General features: G+C 51.9%; 1 protein-coding gene across 1 annotated transcript; it reads left to right on the plus strand.

Moving 5' to 3' along the window:
* Positions 1-948: 948 nt before the first annotated feature.
* On the plus strand, positions 949-17,208 carry Itga2b (integrin subunit alpha 2b). The gene is made up of 30 exons (XM_051178025.1): positions 949-1,192; positions 3,243-3,364; positions 3,453-3,550; positions 3,654-3,816; positions 4,049-4,098; positions 4,477-4,522; positions 4,621-4,749; positions 5,067-5,114; positions 5,255-5,298; positions 5,446-5,499; positions 5,643-5,695; positions 5,852-6,063; positions 8,971-9,153; positions 9,380-9,425; positions 9,510-9,614; positions 9,698-9,753; positions 9,847-9,998; positions 10,129-10,254; positions 10,553-10,620; positions 10,738-10,885; positions 12,570-12,662; positions 12,851-12,930; positions 13,033-13,113; positions 13,331-13,430; positions 13,522-13,674; positions 13,783-13,905; positions 14,513-14,629; positions 14,839-14,940; positions 15,163-15,279; positions 17,008-17,208. The coding sequence occupies exons 1-30, from the start codon at positions 1,005-1,007 to the stop codon at positions 17,062-17,064; spliced, it is 3,114 nt and encodes a 1,037-aa protein (XP_051033982.1). The 5' UTR covers positions 949-1,004; the 3' UTR covers positions 17,065-17,208.
* The last annotated feature ends 4,384 nt before the right edge of the window (positions 17,209-21,592 follow it).

The following is a 21,592-nucleotide window of genomic DNA, read 5'->3' on the forward strand; positions in this document are numbered from 1 at the left end:
GCTGTCCACTTGAACAGGAAGTGCTTGATTCCAGGGACTGTGAACAGTACACCCTGGAATGATGTCATTTTAGTCCCATCTCCTCCCTAGTTAGGCCAAGATCCATTCACCACCCTTCCCCCAGTACTGAAGGCACCAGTGTAGCCACTCTAAGACTTGGTTCAAGATGGAGAAACAAGGGATCTCACGGGCCAGTACTGCTGGCTGAGGCTGTCCTAAGGTTCCAGGAGGAGGAAGTGGATAAATGCCATACTCAGAACGATGGCAGCCTCAGGTCTTATCAGGGAAGAGCAGTTTCCTTCCTCCTTCCTCCACCTCTGGCCAAGTCATGGTGTTCAAGAGGACAGTCATCTAAACGGGGCAGGGAAGAGCTGCTCCACCATGGGCCATGGTGAAGTAGATCAGGCCAATTTACACTCTCAGGCAGAGAGGAACAGTGGTTGGACTAGCGCAGTTGACAGTGGAGATGAAAAGGGCTTTTGAAACCCAGTGGTTGTGGTACAAAGCTTTAATTCCAGTATTCAGGAGGAAGAAGCAGGTGGATCTCTGAATTCTGAGCCAGCCTGGTCCACAGAGTGAGTGAGCTCCAGGACAGCCAGGGAGAGAGAAAGAGGGAGACAGGGAGACAGGGAGACAGGGAGGGGGAGAGAGAGGGGGGAGAGAGGGAGGGAGAGGGGGGAGAGAGAGGGAGAGAAGGAGAGAGAGAGATAGTTCAAGGAATGCAGCCAAGAAGCAGAAAAAAACAGGTCTTGGCGGCTTTCCTGGGGGAAAAAAGGGATGAGCCATGGCTTTCATCCATAAGCCTCCATCCTCAGGGTGGCACCTCCCACTTCCGGGTGGTCCTACAGACCATGTGATCTAGGGGCTATTGCCTTCTGCCATGCCTGCTGCTCCGCAGTTACTTTGAGTTCCAGTTTGATAAACTGAAACTTGCTGTGGTGGGAACTTTAGGGAAGAGGAAAGTGCTGGCCCATTCCTGTTTAGGAGGTTTAGGGAGAGGGAGGATGGCTAAAGTTTCATGGACATGGCACGTCCTGTGGTTGCTGCAGTGGACGCCGCTGTTCTTGGGACCTGGTGCTGCTCCTCCAGCCTGGGCCTTGAACCTGGACCCTGTGAAGTTCACCATCTATGCAGGTCCCAATGGCAGCCACTTTGGATTTTCAGTGGACTTTCACAAGGACAACCACGGGAGGTGAGCGCCAGGGGAGATATGGGTGTTGAGAGAGACTGCCTCCTTTCATTGCGTCTCTTTCTCTAGTTGAGCAAGGTGGAGTCTAGTGTCTGTTTGGGGGAACTCCTGTCAGGAATGATGGGGAGAGGCAGGTTCCAGTGAGGGTGCCAGGGAGGGTTACCAATGGGAAGTGATCGTTGAACAAAAAAGGTTAAGGTTGGTATCGTCTTTGTCCCCGAGGGCCAGTGATATGAGTCACTTTACCTTCAGTCACTCACCTGAAATTGACTGGCAAAGGTACAAGTACCCAACCACTTCACCTTGCTTTTCTCCATTTTCAACCTCATCTCCTTATAGATATTTGAAAAGAAGTAATGGATTACTAACAGTCAGCACTGAGCAGGTTTTGAGATCAAACTGCTAAGATTCCTGGGTCATCTTCATAGCTGTGTTTATCCTGGGTGACTTATTGTGATGGACACTGGAATGCCCAGGCCTGGGGAACAGTAACGACTGTTCTCAAGGACAAGTGTAAGGAATCATTTCCTCTGCCTAAAAGAGCCATTTCATCAAAGGCCAGGTCTCCTTCCCAAGATGGCTTGCATCCAGAGACTGTCCATGGAGCAGGAGGGACCTGGGGTTGTCTCAGCTTTGATGTTCTGTAACTGAGTATGGTGGCGCATGCTTGTAAACCCAGCACTCGGGAGGCTGAGGCAGTATGGTTACCACAAGTTAAATAGCCAGGGCCACATAACAGGACTGTCAAATAAATAAAAACCTCTGAGCTGGGTGTGGTGGCCCATGCTTTTATTCCCCTTTAATGGAAGGCAGAGGCAGGCAGAGCCCTATGAGTTTGAGGCCAACCTGGTCTACATAATGAGTTCCAAGACAGCCTGAGCTACATAGAGAAACCCTGTCTCAAAAAACAAAACCAGAGTCCAGTTGAAGAGAAGGAATATGCACAAAGGGGTCAAGATCATAATGGGGAAAGCCATAGAAACAAGTGCCCAGAGCTACTGGGTGCTCACTGACTCCGGACTGACAGACAGCTGCAGAATCTGCATAGAACCAAAATAGACCCCTTGAATGCAGGCAGCAGTGAGTGGATTGGGCGATTTCTGAGGCCGCTGGCAGTAGGTCCAGGATCTATCCCTAGTGCATGAACTGGATTCTGGAGCCCATTTCCTATGGAGAGATACCTCCTTGCTCAACCGAGACATGGGAGGGGGCAGTTGGTCAGGCTTCATGGTGTTGATGGGACAGATTTCATTGACTCCTCATTGGGGGGGGGGGTGAGGGTAAGGTGAGGGGAAGGAGGGAGAACTGGAATTGATATATAAAATGAAAAAATAAACTAACAAAAATCTCCTGTCTTCCTAGCTCTTGAGTGTTAACACACAGGGCCTGAAACACAGTTTAACTCCTTCCTCCCTTCCTCAGTCTGCTGCTGTTCCCACAAGCACTGGTCCCGTGGGCACAATTTAATAAGCATCCTGTGTGTTTATTCACACACACACACTCTTACAAAGGCATGTGGCTGAGGGCATACTAAATGCCTCTCATACATTTATTGCATTTACTCTTCCAACAGCACAATTGCTCGATGTCACCCCTACTTTACATGTGGCAGAACTGATTTAAACTTCGGTCTGCTAGGACCCTCAACTCTGTCAGCATCACACATCCCCACTTGAGCTCGACACATCCCTCACCATTCCAAACGGTTCTCGCTAAGCCATCTATTAAGCTTGACAAGGCAGAAGGTTTGTCTGGTTCTTATTGGGAGGAAGTGAGGGCACATCCGTGTATGAAGAATAGCAGACGTTTTCAGTGAGGACTGTTAAACCCTTCCTGTCCAAGCCAAACCAACTGGTTTAGTCTCAGGTGAATTTCCTAGGAGTCCAGTGTCAGCTGCCCCTAAAATAGAAGAGGTTGGCCTTAATGGGGTATTTGTGAGGAAAAATGGTCCAGTGTCTTCTATGCCAAACCTCCTTCCAGGTACTGCTGGGGTGATGGGCATTAGGCAGGATAGAAAGGCCCTGGGCTGTGCTCACTCAGCTTTCTTATGCAGTGTGTCCATCGTGGTGGGCGCCCCCAGGGCCCTTAGCGCAAGTCAGGAGGAGACTGGCGGCGTGTACCTGTGCCCCTGGAAGGCCAATGGCGGCAAGTGCACCTCGTTGGTCTTCGATCTAAGTGAGTCTCCGGCATGGATTGGAAAGGGGGAGCCAGGTGGAAGTGGATGGCGGGGCTCCAGAGCTCCTCCCTTTCTTGTGCCCTGTAGGGGACGAGACCCGACACGTAGGCTTCCAGACTTTCCAAACCTTCAAGACCGGGCAAGGACTTGGGGCGTCGGTCGTCACCTGGAATGACGTCGTTGTGGTGGGCACTGTGGACAGGTCACAGGGAGCAAGTCCGTGTCACTGCACGGTAGGGAAAGTCGGAATATCGCGCCCTTCCCCATTCTCCTGTGTCTCTGCTCTAGGCCTGCGCCCCCTGGCAGCACTGGAATGCCCTAGAAAAGAACGATGAGGCAGAGAAGACTCCGGTAGGTGGCTGCTTCGTGGCTCAGCTCCAAAGCGGCGGTCGCGCGGAGTACTCGCCTTGTCGCGAAAACACCATGAGCTCGGTTTACTCAAAAAACTTCAGTAAGCGCCGCTCCGCCTTAGGCTCCGCCCTCTGGTACTGCAAACCCCGCCCCGCTACCTACCTCGCGCCCTGACAGCCCCGCCCCTCTGCTACGCTGCACCACGCCCCCTGGGGAGTCCCGCCTCCGTGGCTTCCCCACCCCGCATAATTTTGCTTGCCCACGCGGGACTCCTGGCTAAAGCGGGAACACCCGGCGCCGCCGCTTGGATGACCCCCATTTGCCTCTTGTAGACCGAGACAAGCGACACTGTGAGGCCGGCTTCAGCTCTGCGGTGACCCAGGCAAGTCGCAGGCAAGAGTAGCTCTGCCTGGAGCTTGAGCCAGGGGTTCGCGACTTTGATGTCAGCCTAGGATGCATAGCAGGTTTGAGGCCAGCCTGAGCTACAAAGTGAAACTCCTCTTAAAAGGACATGGGGTGGTGGGGAATGAGAATGATGCGATGTTGGCGCGTGCCTTTAGTCCCAGCACTCAGGAGGCAGAAGCAGGCGGATCTCTTGAGTTTGAGGCCAGCCTGGTCTACAGAGCAAGTTCCAGGACGGCCGGGGCTACACAGAGAAAGCCTGTCTCTAAAAACAAATAAAAAATATGCAGGCAAAGTGGTTTAGGGTTGTTCCCAGAATAGAGGAAGGACCCTCTCACGACCCGGACTTCCCTTTCAGGCTGGAGAGCTAGTGCTTGGGGCCCCTGGCGGCTACTTCTATTTAGGTACGTGTGCCCAGTATTCCAGTTCACTCCCATCTCCGTGGTTTGGGGAGACCCAGGCATTTGGTGCCCCACACCTCCTGTCCTTGTGCCCTTCCTAGGTCTCCTGGCTCGGGTTCCCATTTCGAGTATCATCTCTAGTTACCGCCCGGGTACCCTTTTGTGGCACGTTCCCAACCAGCGCTTCACCTTCGACTCCAGCAACCCATTGTACTTCGACAGCTACCAGGGTAACCTCGGCATCTCCTGTCCAGGCTTCCCAGACTCTTTTCCAGGCCCCTGTTCGTGCCTTTATGCCAACCTTAGCTTGTCAACCCTGGCACAAAGGCACCCGCCCCCTGTTCCCGCCTCTTACACCACGCTTATCCAACTCCCATCCAAACAGGCTCACCCTTCTCTCCTTGGACTCAAGTGAGAACTTGGGCACGCCTCTGTATTCGCACCTGCATCATGCAGTTCGTGCTGATAACCTCGCTTCTCATGATCCTCCTTTCCTGACCGCGGTCTTCCTGGCTGCCATAACCGCTAAACTGCCCTGTGTTTTCAGGGTACTCGTTGGCCGTGGGCGAATTCGATGGGGATCTGAGCACTACAGGTAAGGAATGCAATTAGGGGCGGGTGGGGATCCCTGGAGCAGGAGCACCTCTGCACAATTTCCCCTGGGAGGGGATCCCGATGTGAGGATGGAATAAGTGGGTACTGAGGATCTGATTTGCCGAGCCTGGCTTTTCACAGAGTACGTCGTCGGTGCCCCCACTTGGAGCTGGACCTTGGGAGCGGTAAGTGCCCACTCTCCCACTCATCCACCTTACCCTGGTCCTCTTGTTTACTCCCCCACATTAGACAATGCCCTGCCCTTTCCCAGTGAGAGTGGGAAGCAGCAGAAGGAACATGAATGCCATACTTGGGTGTGTTCCTCCATGCAGGTGGAAATTTTGGACTCCTACTACCAGAAGCTGCACCAGCTGCATGGAGAGCAGGTGAGGGCTGTGACCCCACGGGAGTGACCCAAATCAAGGCGTTAAGACACACACCCTCACGATAGTTCTCAGGAGGTGAGGATGATGTCTAACAGAGGATGCTGAGTACAGAAGCTCAGACTAAAATGTTCTTCATCTTGTAGATGGCTTCGTATTTCGGGCACTCAGTGGCAGTCACTGATGTCAATGGGGACGGGTAAGAAGGAGGAATGCCCTACCCTTACCTGGTTGAGGACCCAACTGCCAGCAGCAGGGGTTACCCTCATCTTGTCCCAAGGGTGGTCCAGAACTGCCCTCATTCCTGGTATCTTCCTAGCTGAGCTGTACCTAACCTTTCCCATCTGGTCCACAGGAGGGATGACCTACTGGTGGGGGCTCCGTTGTATATGGAGCACAGGGCAGACCGAAAGCTTGCCGAGGTGGGCCGTGTGTACTTGTTTCTGCAATCTCAGGGTCCCCATATTCTGGGCACGCCCACTCTCCTGCTGACCGGCACTCAGCTCTATGGGAGATTTGGATCTGCCATTGCACCCTTGGGTGACCTCAACCGGGATGGCTATAATGGTGAGTAGAAGAGCTGCTGTGTTTGACCTTCAGAGGACTAATAGCCCTAATAAAAGGATGGGCTCAGGGCAGATGTAGTGGAGTCCCAGTATGGGGATGGTGGCCCGCTGGCTGGAAAGTGGGTACCAGAGATCAAGGAATCCGATTAGGACAATTTGTCTCAATCCCAGTATGATGACCCCTATATGCAGGTTTGGAGACTGGAGTTAGAGATTCCATGACTTTACAGATATTTAGGCCTTGGATGGGAAATGGAATATGGAGTCAAGAAGAGATGGGAGTTGAGTTAAGTGGGAAGCAAGGAAGTCTGTAGTTCAGTTCCGGGTTAGATGGGTTTGAAGGGCTTGGGAGCATTAGGTGGAAATATGGTGAGAACTGAGGACTGCCATGATTGACTTTGCACATTCCGCCAGAGAAAGCTGGGGGTGATAGAGAACAGGGGAGAGTGGATGGGATCCAGAGCCCGTGAGGCAAGTGGAGAACCCTGGGAAACAAGAGCATTTAGGGACCACACAGAGAGTGACTGTGGGAAACAGTGTTCAGACTGGTGGCAGAGAAACTAGATTGGTGGCCCAAAACTCTAGGAACAGGAGGAAGGAATGGGCCAGGTGGCACCCTCACTCCTGAAAGGAACAGTTAGATGGGACTGGGAAACATCATGGCCTTTAGCAAGGATGAGCTCACTGGTGGCAGTGACAAGGACCACCCCAGGCCAGTATGGTGGTGCACACCAGTAACCCTGGCACCTAGGAAGTAGAGGCAGGAGGGACAGAAGCCCAAGGTCACTCTCTGCTACCTAAGAGGCTGGAGAGCAGCTTGGGATACATAAAACCGGCTGTCAAAAAACCTACCAATTAGCAGGGCAGTGGTGGCACACACCTTTAATCCCAGCACTCGGCACTTGGGAGGCAGGGACGGGTGGCTCTCTGAGTTTGAGGCCAGCCTGATCTAAAGAGTGAGTTCCAGGACAGGTTCCAAAACTACAGAGAAATCCTGTCCCGAAACAACAACAACAAAACCAACGAAACCAGCGAAGGGCACCTTAGGGACCAGAAGATCCCTGGCCAGGGTGCAGGACTCAGCAGGCAAGACAGACAGCTCTCTCACCAATTGACTGTGAAAGGAAAAGGACAGCCATCATGGGATGAGGATGGGCATGTTAATTTGGGAGGATGGGGAGTGTAATGAATGCAAAGGGAAACAGGTCATGTGCAGAACTGGAGAGGGTCAGCCAGATGAGGGTCCCTGAGATGCCTGGGGATGCACACACTCCATCCAAGGTCAGGAGATGCTGATTCAAAGGTCATAGAGGAAGCAGGAACAGAGTGAGCAATAGGGTCCCTTACTCTTACCAAAGGAAACAGACTCCAGCTTGGAAGTCTGGAGGAAGTTAGAAACAAGTGTGAGGAAATCCACAAGATGGTTGGGAGGCCCCAAGGGTCCCAAAGAAGGCTGGTGATTAGGACGCCACAGTGCCTGTCTGCTCTGTGTCTCCTGGAACCCTGAGCTGAATTAACTCCAGATAGAGACTGGCCAGGCTGACCTGATACTGGCCATGGGGCAAGAATCAAAGGTCGGTAAATCCATGAAGACCAAGACCAGGTCAGATACTAGACCAAGGACTCAAGGACACCATTGTGGTCAGGGGCCTCTGATTTATTTTTGTTTCTGAGACAGGGTCTCACTGTGTAGCCCTGCCTGGCCTGGAACTCCCAGAGATCCACCTGCCTCTGTGTCCTGAAGGCTGGGATTAAAGATTTTTGTTGGAATTATGATTATGGTGATCAAGAAAATCACAAAGACCTACTGTAAACAAACTCAGAAGATAAATGGAAAATGGTTAGAACACATAGAGCACACAGGCATTGGATCTACACTAGTCATATATGAGAAGAACATAAAATAATGAGGCTACTGAGAGATACACTCTCAAGACATCGGTGCTGATCAACCTATGATGCAGCTGTGAGTTTGTTGGCATGACGAAGCTGAAACAGAGCTAACATCTGGGAAATAGGGTTCAGTTAGTTTTCATTTGTTTTTCAGTTTGTTTTGTCTTTTGAGATGGGGGGGTCTCACTATGTAGCCCTAGCTGGCGTGGAACTCAGTATGTATATAAAGCTGGCCTTGAACTCACAGAGATATGCCTACCTCTGCCTCATGAATACTGATATTAAAGGTGTGCACCAGCACACCAGGCCTACTTTTTTTTCTTCCATTACTGGAATTGAATCTAGAACCTCATGCATACTAAGAAGTTTGCTGTCCCAGTCTGGACTCGGTTATTTAATCTTCTTCTAAAATGGGAATTAAGGGAAGGGTTGTAGCTGAGCTAATACAGAGCTCACCTACCATGCCCAAAGCCTCAGTGCAGCATAAGCCAGGTGTGGTGGAGGCCACAGTACCAGTCCTTCTAGCACAAGGGAGGTAGAGGCAGGAGGACTAGACGTTCAGAGTCACCCTCAGCTACAGAGATAAGCAGAGGCCAGTTTGTGACATACCACGAACAACTTTAATCCCAACACAGGGAGGCAGAGGTAGGCAGATCTCTGTGGTTTGAGGTCAGCATGGTCATTATAGCAAGTTCCAGAATAACCAGGGTTACAAAGAGAAAACCCTATCTCAGGAAAACCAAACCAAACCAAAAAGCAAACAATTAACATCAATGACAGTGAACAGAGCAACACCCAATTGTCAGGAGTGAATGGGATCTCGCCGGTATGTTTCCCTTGGTGGGCATCAAGGACTGTTGGAGCGTTTATACCAGTTGCTAATACTTGACTGATCTCTCTCCTGCACCCTTCTACTGCTCTCCCAGGGCCTCCCTAGAGAAGACTCAGGGGAGATTGTCAGCATCCCCTGGGGAAGACTCAATCACAAATAGCCACACTCTGTCTCTCTTTCCAGATGTTGCTGTGGCTGCCCCCTATGGGGGTCCCAGTGGTCGGGGCCAAGTGCTGGTGTTCCTGGGTCAGAGTGAGGGACTGACTCCACGCCCCTCCCAAGTCCTGGACAGCCCCTTCCCCAGAGGCTCTGGCTTTGGCTTCTCCCTTCGTGGTGTTGTAGACATCGATGACAATGGATACCCAGGTGCCTGTGGATTGCATCCAGCCAGTCAAGACAGGCCTTGGAGCGCTTGCTGGAAATGTGAAGAGAAGGACAGCTGTGGGCTCTAACTTGTCTGAGTGACTGGGATGCTGGGGTTTGGGGGAAGAACCTCTAGGGGACTGATGGTGTGGAGAATGTTTTGGAAGATAAAGACTCGCTCTATGCCTTCTCTAATGGCTACTTTTGACCCTTCTCTCTATGCCTATAGACCTGATAGTGGGAGCTTACGGGGCTAGCAAAGTGGCTGTGTACAGGTGAGTACTGGCTAGCGGGGAAGGGACTAGCCAGGAGACTGGGTCAGGAGGGACAAAGTGCTGAGCCTCTTCTGACCCCATCAGAGCTCAGCCTGTGGTGATGGCCACTGTCCACCTGCTGGTTCAAGACTCCCTGAATCCCACCCTGAAGAACTGTGTCCTGGAACAGAGCCAGACACCAGTCAGCTGGTGAGGAGGTGGAGGTCACAGACTTAGCAGGGGTTGGGACTTTAGAGAGGTCCCAACCCCCAAGCCTGCTCTCATCTTTGCAGCTTCAACATCCAGATGTGTGTGGGAGCCACGGGGCACAACATTCCTCAGAAGCTTCGTGAGTGGCCTGGAGGGAGGGGTTGAAGGAAGTGAGATCTGGCTTTCCCCACTAGAGGGAGACCGGAATCTTTCCTGCTTGCTCGGTCTGCAGATCTAAAGGCAGAGCTGCAGCTGGACCTGCAGAAGCCCCGTCAGGGCCGCCGAGTGCTCCTACTGGACTCTCAACAGTCGAGCCTCACCCTGAGCCTGGTCCTGGGTGGAAAAAACAGAACTACCTGCCACACCATCTTGGCCTTCCTTCGAGTATGCTCAGGATAGAACGGGTGGAGCTGGGTGTGCAGGGTTCTCTCCGCAGGCAGCTTAAACAGCCCTTGGGTTCCAGCAAAGGGTGTGGGAACAGCAACGGGATAGCCAGACTCTTGCCATCTGCTAGGATGAGGCAGACTTCCGGGACAAGCTGAGCCCTATTGTGCTAAGCCTCAACGTGTCGCTGCCCCCAGAAGAGACTGGAGTAGACCCCGCTGTGGTGTTGCATGGAGAAACCCATGTCCAGGAGCAGGTAGGGGACGGTGGGACTAGCAAGAAGGGGGTATTAAGATCAGGGATTAGTTATAACCACGAAACCTTGAAGTGACCCCCAAACCCTGATGAAACTCTCCAAATCTCAGTGTCCCCCAAACATTGTTGTAGACTCAGAAACCCTGCTACTACCAGAATTTCGGCATCATCCCACCCTGTGCACACACTCCACCCCCTACTGAAGGGACCCCTGGAGCCACTGTTGTTCTCTGAGCTCTGAGGTGACCCCTAAACCTCACAAGCCCTCAGCTTACCCACACATCCTATTGTGTCCCCAGACCCGGATCATCCTGGACTGTGGGGAAGATGACCTGTGTGTACCGCAGCTCCAGCTCACAGCTACTGTGTGAGGGTCCCCCACTCTGCCCACCCTGACCCTCCGTGCCCCAGGAGACCCACTCCTTACCTGAGTCCCCTCTCCTCCTGGCCTCTAGCCCTAAACCACACACCCCTTCACACACAGGGGGGACACCCCGCTTCTAATTGGTGCTGACAACATGTTGGAGCTGAAGATTGATGCAGCCAATGAGGGTGAGGGAGCCTATGAGGCAGAGCTGGCTGTGCACTTGCCTCTAGGAGCCCATTACATGCGGGCTGTCAGCAATGTGGAGGTGAGGCGCCACCCCAGGGCATAGGCAGCAGGCAGCCAGTGTGAGAGCCTGGACTCTGGCCTCACACCCAAAGCTTTGCTGCCCTTATGCCTTACTATAAAGATGTATGAAATTTTCAGCCTGTGGATGTAATGCGTCTAGGTGTGATGTACATAGGAGACATGCTGGTGAATGGTACACATTTGAAGGACCCTGTTACAAAGCCACCACAAGGCTCAGGAAGCCAGTTAATTGGGGAGCTGGGGTGATGGCTTTTGGTAAAGTAGAGAACCTGGGTTTGACTTCCCCTGGGGAAAGCCAGGCATGGCAGTGGGAGCCTGGAGCCCTAATGCTGGGTTTTTGATGGTGGGTATGACCCTAAGCTTATTGGCCAGGTGGGCTAGCCACATCCATGAGACCCTACTTCAATAAATAAATAAACATAGCTATTGGGGAAAGATACCAATATTAACCTCTGGTTTCCACATTCACACACACACTCACACACACTCACACACAGTTTGCTGGCTTAGTCTTTTCCCCTAATGTTGCCAGGCACTTACAGAGAAGTTTTTAGAATTAAGTTAAATTCAGTGTTTGTGTGTGCATATGTGTACAAGTGTGCAAGAGTGTGCATGATGGTCAGTCAGTGATGTTGCACGCCTTTAATCCCAGCATTTGGGAGGCAGAGGAAGGAGGACCTCGTTGAGTTCGAGGCCAGCCTGGTCTACAAAGTGAGTTTCAGGATAGCCAGGACTATTACACAGAGAAATAAATAAATAGTATACATGATGTGTGTGCCAGTGGAAGCCAAAGGTCAGCCTTGTGTGTCATTCTTCAAGTGTCATTCATCTTGTTTTTGCTTGTTTACTTGCTTTTTTGAGACAAGTTTATGGCGGTCTGAACCTGAAGTTTACCGATTCAGCCAGACTGGCTGGTCATGAGCCCCAGGGAACCTCCTTTCTCCTCTTCCCTGGTGCTGAGATTACAAAGCATGTGCCCGCATACCCTGCTTTTTCTGTGGGCCTTGGGGATCAGACTCAGGATTCCATACTTACACAGCAGGTACTTTACCAACTGAGCTGCCCCCCAGCAGTTTTTTATCTTCTGAGAACAAGTCTCACGCTGAAGCCCAGACTGGCCTGGAGCTCACTACCTGGTCCAGGACAGCCTTGAACTGTTGAAACTTCTGCCTCAGCCTCACAATTATCAAATTATAGGCATAAACCACCACACACAGTTATATAATATATATAAGTGTGTGTGTGTATACACATGTATTATGCACACACACACATTACATTCAGTGTCTGTGTGTGTGCGCGTGTGAACACTTTCACCACAGTGAGCATGTGGAGGTGGTCACCCATGGGAGTCAGCTGTCTTCTACCATGTGAGTTCCAGAGTTTGGTGGCAAGCCCCTTTAACCAACTGAGCCATCTTGACAGCCCTGAACACATTTTTGTTTGGTTTAATTTGTTTTAAGGCAGGCTTCTCTGTGTAGTTCTGGCTGTCCAGGAACTTGCTCTGTAGACCAGGCTGTCCTTGAACTCAAGAGATCCACCTGCCTCTGCCTCCTGACTGCTGAGATTAAAGGCCCCTAGCCCGGCTTTATTCTGTTGATGTAATTTATAGCAGACATGTCAGGCCCACACACACACAACACATACCCTGCTCTTCTCCATCTGTCTGGAACTCTCCTCAGGGCTTTGAGAGGCTCATCTGTACTCAGAAGAAAGAGAACGAGACCAGGGTGACACTGTGTGAGCTGGGCAACCCCATGAAGAAGGACACCAGGGTAAGACCTCCATGATGTGGGCCTAGTGGCAGCCAGGTGTGTGGGAGGTCTCAGGTAGGAGTCAGGAGGTCTCCCAACTCTAGCTACATCCTAGAGTGGCGAGGCTCCCGGGGGTGTGAGGACTCTGGAGTGGAAGGACTGGGCCCAGAGTGGACAGCGGAGCAGTGACTTCGGTTTCCCCCTTCCAGATCGGAATCAGAATGCTGGTGAGTGTGGAGAACTTGGAAGAAGCAGGGCAGCATGTGTCCTTCCAGCTTCAGATCAGGAGGTAATGAGCTGGGCACCCTTTCTCTACCTGACCCTGGTGCAGAATCCGCTCCACTCAGGAAGGCCGGTGCCCTCACCGTCCTTCTCGCCTTCTCTCCTCCAGCAAGAACAGCCAGAATCCAAACAGTAAGCTTCTGCTGTTGCCTGTGGCAGTCCGGGCTGAGGCCACAGTAGAGCTTCGAGGGTGAGAGACCAGCCGTGGGAAGGGGAAATGGCAGAAGGGGTGTGGGGGGGGAGGACGAGGAGGAGGAGGGAGAGGAGATGCTATGTAGCTTATGGGTACGGTGTATGATTAGCACGTGGAAGACCCTGGGTCCCATCCCCAGCATCTCAAAACAAAATGGTAAAGTTTGAGGGGTCTGGGAGGATCCACCACACTCTGGGGGCTTGGGCACTTGCAGGAATTCCTTCCCTGCGTCCCTGGTGGTGGCAGCAGAAGAAGGTGACCCGGAGCAGGATGGCATGGACAGCTGGATCCCCAGGGTGGAACACACCTATGAGGTAGGGAGGAGCCTCCGGGTAAGACTGGGGTGAGCGAGGTCCTAGAACCTGCAGGCTGAACCTCCAGCACTCAACCCCTCCCACCCCACAGCTCCACAACAATGGCCCTGGTGCTGTGAATGGCCTCCGACTCATCATCCACTTTCCCAGTCAGTCCCAACCCTCGGACCTGCTCTACATCCTGGACGTGAAGCCCCAGGGGGGTCTCCTTTGCTCCTCACAGCCAACCCCCAAGCCTCTCAAGGCGAGGATCTGGGCGAGGGAAGGAGCTCTGAGGAGACAGATACAACAGTCAGAGCAGGGTGTGGGTGCAGACCCTGGAAGCGAACTCACTGTGCCCTTGTCCCCCCAGCTGGACTGGAGGCTGCCCACTCCCAACCCTTCCCCCATTCGCCCCGTCCATCACCAGCGCAAACGCAGACATGTGTTCCTGCAGGAACCGAAGCAGCCAGCGCAGCAAGACCCAGTTCTGGTGGTGAGAAGGCTCAGCGGGCTCCAGCTAGGGCCCTGGGGAGCCAGAGGAGATGGGAAGCAGGGGGCAGTGGTGAGGGTGTGGCGCTGGACTGTCACTTGGCAGAATGGGCTAGGGGACACGTGGGTGTTTGTTTTTAAGTTTTCCTCTAAAGAAATGCCAAAGCAAGTCTGGCCTGGTGGCACATGCCTTTAATCCCAGCAAAGGCAGGCATATCTCTTTGAGTTGGAGGCCAGCCGAGTCTTCAGAGCGAGTTCCAGGGCTGTTCCACAGAGAAACCCTGTTTAAAAAAAGGAAAGAAAAGAAGGAAGGAAGGAAGGAAGGAAGGAAAGAAGGAAGGAAGGAAGGAAGGAAGGAAGAGAGAAAGAAAGAAAAAGCCAAAACAGTATCACAAAAACACCCGAGTACTTCAGGCTATGGGTGACCCTGACTTCAGCCTCGTCCCAGTATCCCTGGGAATGTTGAGCAAACAGAATGTAGAGAAACCATCTGAAGCTCGGCCAGAGACCGGCGCTTGCTGACCCTCCTGGCTCTCTGTGTTGGGTCCTTGATTGATGGGGGATGGATGATTGGCAGGAGGGCCTGGGCACTTACAACCCGTCCCCTTCAGAGCTGCAACGACTCAGCGCCCTGTACGGTGGTGGAGTGTGAGCTGCGGGAGATGGCGCGCGGGCAGCGAGCCATGGTCACAGTGCAGGCCATGCTAGGGCTGCCCAGCCTCCGCCAGGTGGGGTGGGGCGCGGGTGGGAGGGGCCTGCGGGGGCGGGGCAGGAGTTTGCTCTGGGCTTCAGCAGGTTCACACAGGCCTTTTATCTTGGGGCGGGCCCGGGCAAAACCTGGACGGAACTCAGAAACTGGGATACCCGGGCTTGGATTGCGGCCACCTCCTGGCCTCGAGTGGCTGCGGTAATCGACTGTCACCCCCGCCCCCTTCAGAGGCCGCAGGAGCAGTTTGTGCTGCAGTCGCACGCCTGGTTCAACGTCTCCTCCCTGCCCTACTCGGTGCCGGTGCTCAGCTTGCCTAGCGGACAAGCTCTGGTGAGGGACCCTAGTTCTCCAGTTGTCGGTGCCAAGCCAGAGTGGGGCGGGACTTCTCTAGAGCTAAAGGGCGGGGCCTCCGTGGATTGAAGGACGAAGTCCGTCTGAGGTTGAGGGGCGGGATCTCAGTAGGACTGAGGTATGGTTACTAAGAGATGGCTTGGCTGGGCATCCTCCTCTCTGGTCACAGGCCCCCTGAAGTGACATTCGGTTTGCCCTCAGGTGCAGACACAGCTGCTTCGGGCCTTGGAGGAGAAGGCTATTCCTCTCTGGTGGGTGCTGGTGGGAGTGCTGAGCGGTCTGCTGCTGCTCACCCTGCTGGTTTTGGCCATGTGGAAGGTGAGACTGGGGAGCACAGAGTTCCCAGGGGGTCTCAAGGCAGGAGATGAGGGATACAGAACCTGTCTTCATCTACATAGCCACTATTAGAATATCCTTTTTCTGAGGACTTGTGCCGATCCCTCCCATCTGAAATCATCCGGTCTTCAGACCCCTTCCCCCACTGAGGAAACAGACCTGCCCTCAGAATGAGGACTTCCTGACGGATATGGGCAGGGCTCACCTCCAGCCGTCTCTGTTGCAATGAAAAACAGCATGACTAAGAAACTTGGGGAGGAAAGGGTTTATTTCATCGTACACGTTAAAGTCAGCGAGAGAAGCAGAGGCAGGAACTGAAGTCGAGACCTTGAAGGACAGCTGCTTACAAGCTTCCTTGCCTGCCCAGGGATGGCACCACCCACAGCCGCTGGGTCCCCTACATCAATTAGCAATAAGGAAAATGTCTCACAGGGGGCTGGCTGGAAGGATGAGTGGGCTAAGAGCATTGGCTGCTCTTCCAGGGGACCAGAGTTGGGTTCCCGCACCCACATGGTGACCACAACCCTATGCAACTCCAGTTCCAAGGGATCTGACAGCTTCCTCGTGTTTCTGTAGTGCCAGGCAGTGCGAAGTGCACAGACACACATGCAGGCAAAGTCAAAATGTCCTTATACATAAAATAAAAATAATTAAACTTTTAAAAAGTGCTCCAAAGGCAAGGCTACAGGCCAATTTGACCTGGGTAATTTTTAATCTTTTGACTCAGGGTTTCTTTGTGTAGTCCTAGGTTTTCTGGAACTAGCTCTGTAGACCAGGCTAGCCTCAGACTTAGAGATGAGCCATCCGTCTGCCTCTGCCTCCAGAGTGCTGAATTTAAAGGCATGTGTCACCAGGCCCGGCTAACCTGGGTAATTTTTCAATTAGTTTCCTCTTCCCAAAGTGACTTTAAGTTTGTGCCAAGGTGACAGCTGAAGCTAGCTATGACAGTACTAAGCACTACCCTTCCCCTGAGCAAGATGGGAGGCTGAAGGCTCTAGACCTTGTCCCTCCCTGGCTCCAGAGGGGGTCACTCATTTCTGTGTGCTGGGGAACATAGGTGTGAGCTATGTACAGGCAGAAAAATTAAAGACAAAGATGACATCATAAGTGTTTGAGAGTGCAGACTACACAGCAAGTTCTAGGACAGCTGCGGTGCACAGAGGCTGTTGCGGTGGCTCAGAGGATAAAAGTGCTTCCCACAAGGCTAATGACCTGAGTTCTAACCCTGGGACCCATATAGCAGAGGGAGAAAGCCAATTCTTGAAAGTTACCCTCTGATCTCCAAACAAACACATAAACACAAATAAATAAAGTGTAGTTGTGTTTTTTTAATTTATGGGGGAAACATCTCCCAATTAAAAAAAAATCCCCCTTCTCATGCTGGGGATGCAACTTTATTGCATGCTATTTTTTTTTAAGATTTAATTTAATGTGCATTGATATTTTGTCTGCATTCATGCCTATGTGAGGGTGTTGGATCCCCTGGAACTGGAGTTACATGCAGTGCAGTTATGAGCTGTTATGTGGGTTCTGGGAATTGAACCCCAGTCCTCTGGAGGAGTAGCCAGTGCTCTTAACCCCCCAAGCCATCTCTCCAGCTCCAGTACATGGGTTCTGAGGCAGCTGGGTCTAGCAGATTTCCTCACTGATTCTCTGGGGTGCATACCCTATCTACATGCCTGACCCCAGGTCCTGTGCCCCCCTCCCCAGGCTGGCTTCTTCAAGCGGAATCGACCTCCTCTGGAGGAAGATGAAGAGGGAGAGTGATGGATGACACTGGTGCCTGCTTCACGTCCTGTTCCTGACCAGTGGCCCTGCTCGGAACTCCATGGGTTCAAATTACTACATGGGCTCTTCCCTCCCCAGCACAGTGGGCATATCCCCTGTCCCACTGCCTAATAAAGAGGCTGATAGCAATATCCGCCATTACTGCCTTGGGGTCTGAGGAAAGAGGGACGGGGGATGTTTGTGGGGACTAAGCAGTTTGATAAGAGTCCGTCTCTACCAGCAAGGTAGCTGATGGCTGCCAGGGAGTAGACAGTAGGGTGGCAGGTGTGAGGTCATCAGGGAGGACCATGAGACTCACTGAGCAGTGAGATGGGGGTCAGGAGCACCAGAGAAGAAATGCTTGGTCCTTGGTAGGCAGTTTTGTATCTCTTTCGTTTTCTCTTGAGACAGTCTCACTATATAGCCCTGACTGGCTAGGAGCTCACTGTGTAGACCAGGCTGGCCTCGAACCCAGAGAGATCAATCTACTTCAACTTCCCAGGTACTAGAATTAAAGACATGAGCTGTCGTGCCTGGCTCCCTGGAGGACAGCGTTAAGCTGAGCATTTTGCATGATTTTGGAGGGACATACCTCAAAATAGTCCAAGACTTAGGAAAACAACATTCCTGTCTTCCCTCCCCTTCTCTCAACAAGACCTTTAAAGGGATGCTCTGGAGGAAGAGGGGAAGAAGACAGCTGGCTGCGCCCAACTGGAGGAGGATGGTGTCACACCAGGGAGGGGACAGCAGATGTTGCCTCCTGCGGTCCCCCTGATGCCATTCCTTCTGAGGAAACAGGTCTTCTGCTAGGAAAGGGGATGAGGAGTAGAAGGCAGCTGAGGGGATTGGAGTTGGGGGCAGAGGTCAGGCTATCCTCAGGAATCCCATGAGGTTTGTTGAGTCATATGTGCCAGAAATATTGGGGTGTTTTGTTTTGGTTTGGGAAATAGGATTTCTCTGTGTAGTAGTGGCTGTCCTGGAACTCACACCAGGCTGGCCTAGAATTTAGAGATCCTCCTGCCTCTGCCTCCTGAATGCTGAGACTGAAGGTGTTCGCCACCACTGCCCAGCAAGAAATGGTTTCTGAGCACATAACATGTGCTAGAACTATTCCAAAGTGGACTGAGGGCTGAGCAATAAACAAGGCTAGTCTCCATCCCATGGGACTGACATTCAAGAAGATGAACGAAATAAAAGTGTAATCATTGGTACCCATGGCTGTGAAGGAAAATAGAGGGAAGGGGCCAGGTTTGCAATCCCAGCTCTTCTGGAGCTAGAGACAGGAGGGTCACAAGTTCACAGCCTGCCTAGGCTATGGAGTTCAAGGCCAGCTTGGGCAAGTAATAATAATAGTAATAATAGTACATGGCTAGAGATGTAGCTCTTAGGAAGGGGCTTACCTGCATACAAGGAGCCCTTGTTCAGTCCATGGCGCTGTGTAAAGCAGGAGTGGTAGCATGTTATTCCAGAACTCATAGAGACGGTAGGATCAGAAGTTTGAGGTCATCTTCAACCACATAGTGCGTCTGAGAGTTTGAGACCTGCCTAGGTTACATTAGACTCTGTCTCAAAAGAGGGACTTTGAGTGTTTGCCTTTTCACAGGGTACTGCCCATTCCCATCTCTTTCTTCCTTTCTTTCTTTTACTTTATGCACATTGGTATTTGGCCTGCATGTATGTTTGTGTGAGGTGTCGGATTCCCTGGAATCGAAGTTACAGACAGTTATTGGGGCTGGGAATTGAAACACATGTCCTCTGGAAGAACAGCCAGTACTCTTAACTGCTAAGTCATCTCTCCAGCCCCCTCCCCAATTCTTTTTTAATAAAGGTCACTATTTTTGTTTGTTTGTTTGTTTGTTTTATTTTTTGACACAGGGTTTCTCTGTGGAGCTTTGGAGCCTGTCCTGGCACTTGCTCTGTAAACCACACTGGCCTTGAATTCACATAGATCCACCTGCCGCTGCCTCCCTAGTACTGGAATTAAAGGCATGTGCCACCATCACCCGGCTTCACTATTTCTATAAGATTAAAAATAAATAATCCAGCACTCAAGAGGTAGGTGGATCTCTGTGAGTTTGAGGCCAGCCTGGTCTACAGAGCTAGTTCCAGGATAGTCAGAGCTGTTACACAGAGAAACCCTGTCTTGAAAAACCAAAACCATAAACAAACAAACAAAAAGTAAAGAAAGCTGGGCTCAGTGTGAGGGCAGATGCCTAGTGTGTTCAATACCCTGAGTTTAACCAACAGTGCCAGGATAGGGAGAGAGATAGAGGAAGAGGAGGAGCCTGTGGATGAGGAGAAGGGAAAGAAGAGGAAATGGGAAGAGAGGAGAGGAAAGGGGAGGGGAGGAGAGAAGAGGGGAGAGGGGGAGGAGAGGACTATGTGGGTGCTGGCAGAGTTTCCTTTTTCCAAAGTTTAGTTAGTTACAGGGTAGTTAGGTAGCCAGGGGAGGGTCTCTGACAGTTGAGCTATGGAAGGAATGAGCCACACTACTGCATTGTGTCCAGAAGAGAAAGTTCTGCCAGTGACAAGGTGCTGAGCTGGCACCAAGTTCTGGCAAGGAGGGTGGTCACTGTGGCTGTGGCTGTGGCTGGCTGGGGAGGGCATTGAGGCACAGTCGCAGGTGAGCAGACACACCTTGCAGCATGCCTTGAACATGCAAAGTCCTCAAGGAAGCCAGACGTGGATTCGCTTCACAAAATTCCAAAAACAGTGATTTGACATCCATGCATGGCCAGTTCCAGAACAGGTTTCTGTTGGGTGACTGTGAATATTTAAGTAAAGATTAAGCTGTGATCGTTGGACACCAGCCAGATTTCCTCTCAAGTCAGTCCTTGCAACCGAATGGCCCAGACCACCTATCTTCATCCAGCAAAGCACTTGGCATTGTTCCTTACAGACAAGAGAAATGCGAGCTGGATTGTTGTGGCTGGGATTTGCACCCGAATGATTCTGATGAAACGAAACGGGAGAGGGGGGTATCCTCTCTGGGATGTCTCGTCTCCACCTCAACCCCGGGCCACCTGCAGATGGCAGAAGTTCCTTGAATGGAGGTGGCTGAAGCCTCTGTGCTTCTGGCTGCGGTGGCAATGGTGGTAATACAATGGGTGAGTGAAACAGACTCTAGGCAGCCCTGACAGATTGGAAAGTTGGGTTGAGACCAACAAGATGAAATTCACCAAGGATGAGTGCTGAAGCCTGTGCTCGGGCTCCAAAAGCATCAGTTACATAAGCACAGGCCTGGGGAGTTTGGTTAGATGGGGAATCCTATTAAAAAGGAGATGTGTGCGATCCTGGCTAGCTACTCCAGTCTGAGGTGGAGTGGGAGGGTGGGGTTGTGAGTTCGGCTAAGGCTGCATTGTAAGGAGGAAGAGAGAAACAGATGGAAGTGGGGGAGGGGAAGGAAAGAGAAAGAAGGGAGGGATGGAAGGAGAAGAGAAGTTCTGGCGCCTTTGTCCCCTGAAGTAGAGAGACTTAACCAGAGGGAAGCCTGCTGGGACCTCTGGGAGAGGCCTTCCTTGTCCTAGGTCTCCTCGAGGGTAATGGTTTGTGCTGAAGAGGTAACAGTGTTCGTTAACAGAGGTTAAGCGTGAGGTTAGGTGAGGACCTACTGGTGCAGAACAGAAGCAGAGAGATGGTGACAACCGGGAAGGAGAGAAGGGTTGTTTGGGGCACGCCTTCAAACGTGGGGCTCAGCAACTCAGGAGCATCCAGTTTGTCATTCATGAAGCCGTAACCAATGCGATGCTCTATGGGAGAGAGATCCGATTCCTCCTCTCCAGCCAGGTGACTCCTGAGAAGAAGAAGGGGGTCTGTTACTCAGGAAAGGCAAGCCCCTCCACACCATTTATTACACCCATGCACCTGTCAGAACTGGCTGTGTAGACCAAGGTACCCTTGAACTCACAAAGATCTGCCACTCCTGCCCCTGACATCTCAACCACACTACTAGGTAGAGATTATTATAACTGCCATTTTAAAGGATAAATGAGACCGAACATGGCGGCTCACATTTGAAATCCCAGCACTCCAAAAGCCGAGACTGGAAGATCGCCATGAGTTTCATGAGTTCAAGGCCAGTCTGGGCTATCTAGTGAGTTTCAGATCATCCTGTTTTATTTATATATGTATTTATTTTAATTTTGGGGGTAGGTTTTGAGACAGGGTTTCTCTGTGTAGTTTTGGAGCTCTTCTCGACCGGGCTAGGCTTGAACTCACAGAGATCTGTCTGCCTCTGTCTCCCAAGCGCTAGAATTAAAGGCATGTGCCACCACTGCCCGGCTATCCTCTTTTATTTAAAACAAAGAGCCAGGCCTGGAAAACTGTAAGGAACACGTCTTGCCTAGCTTGTTTCTGGACGGGAGATGTGAGAGAGAGGCCAGACACGACCACAGATCTACCTCCCAGTGCTGGAGACTGCAGCCTCCTTTCCCAGTGGGATAAGGGGATTCTCACTCTTTTGAAACATACATAGTCCAGAGGAGTAAGCGATAGTCATCTTCCTATCGCCGTCCTCCCCCTCCCATTT

This window comes from Phodopus roborovskii, unplaced genomic scaffold (assembly GCF_943737965.1).
Source record: "Phodopus roborovskii unplaced genomic scaffold, PHOROB, whole genome shotgun sequence".
In the NCBI taxonomy this organism is placed as follows: domain Eukaryota; kingdom Metazoa; phylum Chordata; class Mammalia; order Rodentia; family Cricetidae; genus Phodopus; species Phodopus roborovskii.